Source organism: Arachis hypogaea, chromosome 6 (assembly GCF_003086295.3).
Source record: "Arachis hypogaea cultivar Tifrunner chromosome 6, arahy.Tifrunner.gnm2.J5K5, whole genome shotgun sequence".
In the NCBI taxonomy this organism is placed as follows: Eukaryota; Viridiplantae; Streptophyta; class Magnoliopsida; order Fabales; family Fabaceae; genus Arachis; species Arachis hypogaea.
Genome location: NC_092041.1, coordinates 115,408,155 through 115,419,397, shown reverse-complemented (window position 1 = coordinate 115,419,397; position 11,243 = coordinate 115,408,155). Strand labels below are relative to the sequence as shown.

At 36.1% G+C, this 11,243-nt stretch overlaps 1 protein-coding gene across 1 annotated transcript; it reads right to left on the bottom strand.

Moving 5' to 3' along the window:
* Positions 1-683: 683 nt before the first annotated feature.
* Positions 684-5,760, bottom strand: LOC112756012 (growth-regulating factor 7). The gene is made up of 4 exons (XM_025804400.3): positions 4,869-5,760; positions 3,454-3,708; positions 2,429-2,843; positions 684-1,470 (listed from the first exon to the last, which is right to left on the bottom strand). Exons 1-4 carry the CDS (start codon positions 5,374-5,376, stop codon positions 807-809), a joined length of 1,842 nt encoding a protein of 613 aa, XP_025660185.1. The 5' UTR covers positions 5,377-5,760; the 3' UTR covers positions 684-806.
* Positions 5,761-11,243: the final 5,483 nt, after the last annotated feature.

The window sequence follows — 11,243 nt, the reverse complement described above, 5'->3', positions numbered from 1 at the left end:
TCATGAGCGCTTTAGTTTGAGTTTTAAAAATCTCTTCTTGAAGATCGAATATAAATGTCTGGGATAGAATCGATAATCTACTTCGAAAAATAGCTCATCAAATTTTGAAACTAATTCCTACAACATTTACATAATTCACTTTTTTATGGACATAATTAAATCTAAACACAAATAATGGGTATAATATTAAAACCGAACACATCCAAGTGAGACATAATTGAGAATGAATACATCAAAATGAAAATAATTAAAAAATATACTCTGATTTGTTAGTATAATTGATAGTAGAATAACATTGAATTACTTTTATAAACGTTAAAGATACAAATAGGATGATTTAAACATTAGGAACACAAATAAAACTTACCTCAAACGTTGGGGACAAAATCGATATTTTACTCTAAAAGTTTCACTATCCACTTTCAATAAATCATGTGGAATGCTTTGTATTTGGATGGGGATTTCACTTGTATAACTCAAATTAATATTTACTGTCATGTCATTCAATCAAAGTCCCCACCTTCATCCAAAAAAAAAAAAATTCATCACCTTGAAAAAAAAAAAATACCATGTCCACACACTCCAACCATCATCATCATTTGCTGTTAAATACAAACAAACAAAATCACATTTAGTAATTGTTTTTTTTTTTAAAAAAAGAAGAAATAAGTAAATAACACATCTCATCCAACTTCTAATATTACCATATATTATATAAAAATAAATAAAAAACTGAATATTAATGTGAAGCATGAAGCAAACATCCACATTCCACACACAGTACTTTGTGTTTACAAGAGATGATTTTACAAGATTGCCCCTCCTTTGTTGTTGTCTGCTGCCCTTGGACTACTCCCAGCACTGCTATTAGAGAGTGAACCAAATGCTGTTGTCTTTTGCAACACCCCAGTAGGTGATGACCCTATTGAAGGACTATTGTCCCAACCATCACTACTAATAAGGTTCATAGAACCCTTATTATTGTTATTACTATTATTATTATTATTAAGGTTGAGAACCTCACCAAGTGGACCACCCATTGAACTCTCCCATGAAATTGGAATCCAATTTGGTTGTCTAACAATGTTGTTGTTGACACCAATTCCAACTCCTAACCCCATTTGAATAGGGTCTACCAATTCCAATTCCAACTCCCTTGATGATGATACCCTCAAAGGTGAGAGTGTCACTTTCTCATTGGTTGGCATGAATTGATGATTTGGGATTGAGATTGACAATTGTGTTGACTCATCAATGAAATGCCTTAGGGAATTGTTTTGTGAATCATTGCTCTTATTATTGGAAGAAGGGTTAAGGAGTGAATCACAAGTCACAACTCCAAATTCATGGTTGTTGTTATGAATCATGAATGGGTTTTCCTTTGGTTTCAGATCAAGGTTTGGTGGTAGCATTGGAAGTAGTGATGAACAACTCTCATTTGCATTATTGTTCTCTTTCTTCATAAACATCCTGCATTATAGTAATTAAGAACTTGAATTTAATTTTAATACATTATTAGTATAAAACAGTTTTTCTGTGCAAAATGTTTTATATTATTAGTAGCATTAAAATTAAACTCTAAATAACATTGAATAATGCAGAGTTGAAAAGGCACACTTTAAACACATGGGTAAAGTAACAAACAAAAATTGACATGCCTTAAGACCATCTTTTTCTTTTAAGAAAAATTGAAAGCATATGAACCACCATGTCAAAATTGACTAGTCACTATCTGCCAAAAAAGATGAACAAGAAATACTAGATTCTTTGATTAGAAGATGAAACACAAACACTAAAAGAGGGAACATGCATAAGGAGGTAGGAATGAATGCCAAGAGAATTTCTTAGTTGCTTCCAAATAAAGAAAAAGATGGTACTACATATAATGTGTGCAATTTAACACATCAATTATTATTGCATAATTAAAAAAGGATAGGAACATTAACGTCTCCCATTTTCACAACATTTTTAAAGTTAAATTGCACAACACATCTTTTTCTTTTTTAAAAGTATACTCTAACCTAACTCGGCCTATGTTCACATAGCCGGTCTCAAGCCCGGAAAAACAAGGGTTGTTCGGTTTGTGCGACTGCCAACGTAAAACAATGTCACATCCCAATACATGGCCACGACGCAATGACGTCCTTGAAGCCATATTAGGCTGTGTTAAGCCTGCGACAGCCAACGTAAAACAAAGTCGCATCTCAAAGCATGGACATGATGCAATGACGTCTTAATCCATGTAGCCGACCCCACTTAATGGGAAAAAGGTTTAAAAAGAAAAAGAAGAAAAAAGTATACTCTAACCTCTTATAATCTAAGGAAGCAAGTATGAGTATAACTTCAAGAAAGTTGAATAATTTACCTATTTTTAAGTAATTTGCTCTAAACAAAACAAGAAAAAATAAATTAGTAATTAGTGGCGCACCTGCTGATATTATTGGCAGCAGAAGCATCAGATGCAACAGGCTGCTGCTGCTGAATAACATTCTTGTGTTCATGGCAGTTTCCAAATGAAATAGTGTTGCTGTTGTTGTTGGAAGCAGTGTTCCCCACAATGGAAAATGAAGAACTTGAATTGTTGCTGTTAGGCAACAATAGCTTTGAGTTAGAAGTGGTGGTTGTGGTGGTGGTGGTGGTGGTGACGGCAGCAGCATGGCCTGATTGGCCTTCCACAGGCTTTCTTGAACGATGGCGGCCTCGGTTCATGTGACGCTCGCAGTACTTCTGGTCCACAACTGCGTCCCTCGAGCACCGCCATTTCTTCCCATCGGTTCTCCTGCACCGACCCGGCTCCGGATCGGTGCTGCTCGAGAATCCCAGATGGAAACCTCCCCATCCCACTGCAAAGAAATATTTCGTGTACTCATTTTATTTAAAACACAATATCTAGTGACAAGGTTTGTGTTAAACTCACACATAGTTGTTTTTAGGTGAAATTGATAGCTGAAAGCAGTTATCAATTTCTCATGAAAACAACTGTGTATGAGTCTCTACTATATAAACGAGTGAATTACCAAAATTACACCCGATTTGGATGCCTATGAAAATAACTCTAAAAAATGACAAGAAAAAATGCTAGGAGATAATCAGAATTTATTATTTCGTTTAGTAATCCAACAACATACTTTATCCTATATTTTTAAATATTAATGGCTAACTGATGACTAAAAAACAATAAATTCTGATAATCCTATAGCATTTCTCAATAAAAAAAAATGACCAATGTGAAATAGTTTTGATTTTGTTGACAAAAATGTGCCGTGTGTCGGCCTCTTCTGTCAACAAAAACAAAACTATTTAAGGCTCGATCACGTTTGTCAAATTTCCAAATTCTTTCAGAGATTCTTTCATCGTTTTAATGTTTTGGGATTATTTTGATCTACATCTAAATCTTAGAATGCAAATTTTGTAAGAAATGAAGAAAAAGGAAAAGAAGAGAAAGATACTTACAAGGATTGGGTCTAAGAAGTGGATTAGGAAAGTTAGAGAATGGAGAAGTGGAGTGAAGGGCTTTTCTGATTGGAATAAGAAGATGAGAAGGAACAGGAACATTTGCAGTGATATACTTATAAATGAGTGCTTGGTGCTCCAGCTCCATCCACTGTGAGGGAGTGAATAATGCAGCTCCTACCACTCTTCCCACATTATTATTCATCATGTTCATGTTCACGTTCACGTTCATTCCCCAATTACTGTTATTGTAACCTGTTTCATTATTCATCATTCAAAGGCTTAATAATCATGTATTCTATCTTATATTAAGAAAGTATTTGGTTTACCCATTTATTATCTAAAAAATTTTATGAATAAATTTAAAAATAAAAATATTGATTTTGTTATGTACTTTTACTGTAATAAAAAGTTTAACTTAATCATTTAATATTTCAAAAATACTAAAAACACAAGCATTTGATTAAATAACCGTGTAAAATTACTGTCAGTACATTAAAATTAATCACTTATTTCATTTCACAGCTTAAAAGAAACATCAAAACAAATGCTGGCACAAGGTAGCATTTTAATTATCTATTAATTTTTCGATTATGCTACGTGTACAACAAAATCAGCCACCAGTATAAAATACATGTTGAAATATAAATACACATTGAAAATAAATTAAACCACACATATATTCATACACACTGATTTAGTAGCTAATTTTAATATACAAATATCATTTTTGATTAACTTCTTACTATCTTGATTTGAGGGGGAAAAAAAACCGTTAAGGTCAACTTTTTTGGTTTGAGGAAGACATGGAAAAGAGGATTTTATAGTAAAGGAGTACAGAAGATAACATAAGGTAAAAGAGCCAATCAAATTATGTAGCTTTGTTTTTCTTTTTCATGCTCCCTATCATAATAGCTTCAATAAGCTTCTCTCATATGTTCTTTTTTTTTTTTCCCTTTTTCTCCTTTGGTATACTCTAGGTTTTAGTGCAAAATTTTGCTTACATCCCTCACCCTAAAACAGGAACAAGGAATATAGTTTCTTTGGAAGAATTTCTTTTTTATTTATTTATTTATTTAGTTATTTATTTTATTCTTGACAAGACTTCAGAAAAACATGCCATATCTCAAATATATTTTTTTCCATGAAAAGACCTTCCACACAGGTACTGTAGGATGACCATCAACAAAAAAAACACAAATTTTTTTACTAGATTACAAAAAAAAAAAAAGAACCATTTTCAAGAAAAATACCAAAAACTCATTAACCTACAAATTACAAATCCAAATCCAACCATCCATAAACCCCCAAAAAAATTCAAATAAAAATAACCCATTATTATAAATGACTTAATAACAACAAAAAAGACCTCAAATATATTTTTTTTTAAAAGCAATATTAATAAATAAATATACCTGCATTATTTATGTTGTAACTAGAGAAAGGGTGATAAGAAGTGTGCAATGTAGCATTTGAGGAAGCCTTTTCCACAATCAAAGACTCTGACTTTGGTGTTGGTGTTGTTGAGAAACTCAGCATCTTCTCTTCTCCTTCTTGTTCTTCACCACCATCATTGAAGAGAGCAATGGCAACATTGTCATTTCCATTATTATTATTATTATTATTATTAGATCTCAACAACACATTACAACAAGAGCTATTGTTGTTGTTGTTCCTCTGATGATTCTGAAAAAACAACATTCCCTTTGATGTTGTTGTTGTGATGACATCATCATGATCATCATCACCACTAGTAATATTAACCTTTGACAGTTTTGCCCCTCTTCTATTATTATGATCATTAATATTACTCACCTCCTCTTCTTGTTCAGATCTTTGATGCTTAAGGAACCCAGATCCAAATGGAACAAACCCAGCTTCTGAACCCACCAACCCATCAAAACCCACCACACCAAGATCCATATAACACCACAAATTAATACAACTATAAATAGAACTATTAAATAAAAAAAAAAGAAAAAGATTTAAACTATATAGGAGAAAAATTAAAATGATGCATCTTGTTGTCTAGTTGGAACAAGAACAATAACAATAACGAGAATAAAAGTACACAATGTCCCTTGAAAGGAGAAGAAAGGAACATATTATAAATGGGGGGAATAGAGAGAGAGAGAGATATGCTACTAGTTTTTGTGACACCTTTAAAGCTACTTAGCTGAAACTAGAAACCGGAATGGTTTTGTTCTTTGCCAAGGATAAAATAATTGGAGACAGAGATAGAGATAGAGATAGAGATAGAGAGAGAAATTTAAAGTATATATAATATGATGGAAGAAGAAGCTTATGACTAGACATGGTATATATCTCTCGGACATACTAATAAAATAATATTATTGTTTTTAGTACCATATATACACCGCTCATGACTGATCATCCCTTCAAAAAATAAAATTATTATAGACCGTTGATTATTATTAATACTAAAATTTTTATATTTCAAGACAATTTTTTTTTATGTTTTGTGTATCTCTAAAAATAGGTTGATTTTTTTTGTTATGGAACATATGAGTGTGTAGTGCTCCGTTATGGGATATGGGAGTGCTACATCATAATATGGGACAGCTTTTTGTGAATTATGATGTTAATAATTCGGACCATGCGAATTGTTTGTAAAGTAAAATATAAGTGGCAAATTGGACGGTCCAATTTTTTAGGAGAAAAATTTTAAATTTTGGACAGTATAAATCGGACTGTTCATATTGTTTTTTTTTTAGTAATAGAAAAAGTAATTCGAAGAGTCCGAATTGATTATTATAAAATTTTTTTGAACAAATTTAAACAATTCGTAGGGTCCGATTTATGAAAAATTTGGACAGTCCAATTTGTCTTTAACTGATCTTACAAGTTGGTAGAGCTCACACGCTCTCCATATCCCCATCTTACCCCAATCCCTTCTCCATAATAAAAATAAAAAACGCCAAAAATAAGATCATGCATGATAAATATGAGTTTTTGCTCTAAGGTTCTTTAAAAATATATTAGATAGAAATCGGAATGGAAAACCTGTTTACGTCTCTCACGTAAATGGCCACTTCATTTGGGATGTTGATCCCTCTATGTGTGATTCTGACTGTGACTGTGCTGATCAATGGAGTGACACTGATGATGAAGATTATGCTAGAAGACGAAGGAACAAGAAAAAGAAGAAGAAGTTGTTACAAGCCCCATGCTCTTTTAAAAGACCTGGGCCTCCTGATGATGCTGAATCAGCTCCAATGCTCAGAAAGAAGCCAATGCTCAAGAAAACGAAACTGTCTCGGAAAAGCTTTGCAGATTATCCTTTTCAGCCAGTTGATGCAATCTCATGTATCGCCACCCTCAGATCTTATGAGGAAGAATTCCCACCTTTAGTGACTCAAACTGATGAAAAGAAAATCACAAGGAGACCTTATGTGATACCTCAAGGAATCACTCCACATGGACATCAAGCAACAACTCCTCAAGAAGAAGTGCTCAATTGGCATACAGATAATGCAGTCAGCCAAAATAAAGTACTGCTCCGAATAGATCACACTCTTGATACTCTTGTAGAGAAAACTGAGGGTCTCTCAGTACAATTAAGTTCTATGGCAGAACAAGTGGCTGAACTCAAAGATCGACTTTCGGCACAAGCTTTTCAACTTGATCAAGAACTCAAGGCCTACATTGACAATCGCTACTTTGGCCCAGAATTCCAAAAGAAGAACAGAGAATTGGATCAAGTCAAGGCTCAACTTCGACAAATTGAGATGGACAAAAGCAAAACAACTGTACCCCAGACGCTGTCCATAGACCCATTATCCATGTATGCCAAACCATACCCCTCATATTCACCTGTCTTATTCCCTTCCACATATTCACCACCAGAAACCCCAGATTATGACTCCATCTTCAAATCCACCTACCATTTGGCCAGGCAAGCAAACACTAAAAGATCTATTTCTCCTCAAGGACGGCATCATTCGTCCTTGCCTAGGCCACAACAACCTCAGCCATCCCTCCAATCTAGACCTCATCCTCCTTGGAAGCCAGGAAACTTTTTTAGAGATGAGACATCTTCCAATGTCCCTATGAAAGATAAGGGCATCAAAGAAGGGTCGCCTGCTCCAGGACGATCAATTTATACCCTTACTCTGGATACTCAATCACCCAGTGAAGAGATTACTGGAGAATCAGAAGATGAGACTACTGAGACCAGTGAACAAGAAGATGAGGAGTCTGAAGGAGACTATGAAGCAGATCTTTCAGCAATAGCCATGGTCAACCCTGTAGAAGAAGAGGAGGAAGAGATAACTTCTGAAAGGGATGAACCAGAAACTTCAGCAAATCACGATTATATAAGCCCAATTGAAGTTAAAACTCCCAACAAATGGTTCACTTTTGATGATGTCCCACCAGCAAGGTACAGAGAAAGGTTGAATGAATTTAGTGCGTGGATTCAGACCAACATGGCCAACCCAAATCTCACAAGCAGACAAGTCCTTGCAGATTTCATAAATCGGATGACTGGCAATCTCCGAGAATGGGCAACTAACCTTTCTGAGTATGAAAGACTCCAGCTCATCAATGGTACCTCTTCACAGTTTCTGGGGATAATACATCAAGAATTTCTAGGAGACATTGCAATTATCCAAAAAAGAAATTCTCAAGAATACTTTGAAATGAAGTGCTGTTCACTCAACAGAAAAGACTTGGAAAAACACTACAAGAAGATGGCTGCTAAATATTATCCTCTTGGAGGAAATAATAATCCGCCACTTAAGCAAGTCTTTATAGCATCCTTGCCAGATGAGCTTCAGCTTGAAATACAGCGAATGATGATGACTCTTCGCAAAGAAGTGGCTACCACAACCATTGGAGAAATATACCAGTTAGCCCTAGCTGCCTTGGACAAGTTGTGTGAACAACAACAAATGTTCAAACAGCTTAACAAAAACTCAGGCAAACTCAAAGGAGCATGCAGCAAATCCCATCTGAAAATTAAGTGCAAAGAGTCAAGTATGTGTGAATGCAAGCCAAAGAAAAAGACGCATTGGCGATCATCAACCAATACATTTCATCAGAAAGCATTCAGAAGGAGAAGAAGCAAGCAAAAATATCGTTACTTCAAAAGGAGGAAACCCCATACCAAGTCAAACAAATGCTTCATTTGTGGAAAACAAGGACACTTTGCTAAGTCATGTCCTCACAAGACAAAGAAGGAAATAAAAATGCTCCAGTCTTTAATGGATGCTGCCTCCATTGGTGATGAGGAAGATCTAGAGTCAGTACTTGAGGAACAGAGAAGCAAAGATGATGAAACTGAATATGTTTTCCAGGACTCTGACTCAGAAGAGAATAGTTCAGAAGAAGACCTCCCACCAAAAAGGTCTATCTTTACCATATCATCTATTGCTTCCATCACCACAAGAATTCCTAAAGGAACGAGTATGCCAGAAGAAGAACTTGGGTATCTCGGATCTTTAGGAGTAAAACAAATTGATGGTACTCCTAGACCTCATTTTGATCTAAAAGTCAAGACATCTGTCTATGATAAACCAATAAAGGCCGTTGCATTAATGGACACTGGATCTTGTGCTACTGTCGTAAAACCACATGTCTTACCAAAAGAAATGTGGGCACCTTTTTCCAAGAAATTCGCAGCAGCTAACAGTGAAGTCTTCACCATCAATCTCATCTCCAAAAAACCAGTTGGACTGGAGATATTTGCAGGTCAGACCACTTGGCTTAGAGTGCTGGGAAGCTACCTCCCTGACAAAGATGTTTTGTTCGGATTCGATGCCTTCTTCCGAACTCATGGGCTACATATCAAACCCACTGGTCTGAGTTACAAAGGGCAGTTTTTGCCTTTTACAGGGATACAAAGTATCCTCGAAATCCAAGAAGCTCCAGAAGAATATAAGGAAATCCAACAGCTACTCCTCAGTGCCTGCTGTGATAGTCATGATCAATTCAACCACCCTGCTCCTTTATGGAAAAATCCAGAATTTTATGTCCGACTCCCCTTCAAAAAGAATGAAGACATCAACCCTACAAAGGCCACGCATTCAGGAATGAACCCTGAAGATCTTAAGTTGGCAAAAGCTGAATGTGCAGCCCTTCTTGTTCAAGGACTCATTGAACCAACCAACTCCAACTGGGCATGTCAAGCATTCTATGTTGAAAAAAGAGCTGAGCAAAATAGAGGGAAAAAGAGGCTTGTCATTAATTATAAGCCACTTAATGTCTTCTTACAAGACGACAAGTTTCCTCTACCACGAATCTCAGTTATTACACAAAGATTAAGTGGAACAAAAATATTCAGCAAGTTTGACTTGAAAGCTGGATTTTGGCAAATTGGGCTCCATCCTGAAGATAGGTATAAAACAGCGTTCTGTATACCTGAAGCCCAATACCAATGGACAGTAATGCCATTTGGACTCAAAGTAGCCCCCTCTCTCTTCCAAAAAGCAATGACCAAAATCTTTGAGCCCATACTACACTCCACACTCATCTACATTGATGACATCTTACTGTTCTCAAAAGACAGCGAAGCCCACAAGGCACTCCTGGCCCAATTCACTCAGATCATCAAAGACCATGGAATCATGCTATCAGCAAAAAAGAGCTCTATTGCTAAGACAAAAATTGAATTCCTTGGAATGATTTTCGAAAATGGATTTTTCCAACCAGGGGATCACCTTGCCAAAGAATTAATCCATTTTCCTGATGAAAACTTGACAGTCAAACAAGTCCAACAATTCTTGGGAATCGTCAACTACATCAGAGACTTTATCCCAGATGTGACCAGACACACTAGCCAGCTGTCAAAACTCCTAAAAAAGAAGCCCCCACCATGGGGACCTGAGCAAACCACAGCTGTCAAAACCCTGAAGAAGATAGCACAAGACCCCCCACCTTTAAAGATTCCCAGCACAGGAAAAAGAATATTGCAGACAGATGCTAGTGATGAATTCTGGGGAGCTGTGCTACTTGAAGAGATTGATGGGACAAGACACTATTGAGCGCATGCTAGTGGACAGTTCAAAGAATCTGAAAAACATTACCATGCCACTTACAAAGAGATTCTTGCTGTCAAAAGAGGGATAGAAAAATTCAATTTCCACCTCAGTTCTTATCATTTCACTGTGGAAATGGATAACACCTCTTTCCCATCAATGCTAGAAATCAAGAAAAAAATCCTGCCAGACTCTCAATTGCTAAGATGGAAGGACTGGTTCTCTCGCTATAAATTCGAGGTAAGACACATCAAAGGACATCAAAACACACTTGCAGATTTCCTATCCAGGCCAACCAAAGAACCACCCCCCAAACCAGAAGAATCACTTCCTAAACCAATCCATTACATTTACACCATGAGCACCTACAACCCTTCATACACCATTCCATTTCCTGATTGTCCACCCCACAATAACCCATACAGAAGAAAAATTGGCCCTTTTCCTTTCAAAGCAAGACCCCAGACAGTGTTTCAAATAGTCTGTCTAGCCAGGCAAACTTTGTTCTACTGGTTACACCAGCTCCTTACCATAACCCAAATACATCCAAATCCGAAGTACTTTGATGTGGATACCCCTTTTTGCACTATACCAATAATCCAAGGTCCTATACCAGAGGAAATGATGTGGTATATCTGGGCTCTGTCTTCCCTATATCCATGTGCTATCATAATACCACTCTTCCCAGTATATCACATTCTGTGTAACAGTACTCAAGCCCAGTCTCATCTAGTCAAGTTATTTGCTATGTATGCACCACTTGGGGCATGGAGAGGAATGTTATATAACATG

Excerpts from the sequence above, each read along its gene's own strand:
- LOC112756012 (XM_025804400.3), bottom strand. The coding sequence starts at position 5,376 with ATGGATCTTGGTGTGGTGGGTTTTGATGGGTTGGTGGGTTCAGAAGCT. Across the intron at positions 3,709-4,868 it reads TTACAACATAAATAATGCAG|GTTACAATAACAGTAATTGG; the intron begins GTATATTTATTT and ends ATAATGAAACAG. Across the intron at positions 2,844-3,453 it reads ACTTCTTAGACCCAATCCTT|TGGGATGGGGAGGTTTCCAT; the intron begins GTAAGTATCTTT and ends ATTTCTTTGCAG.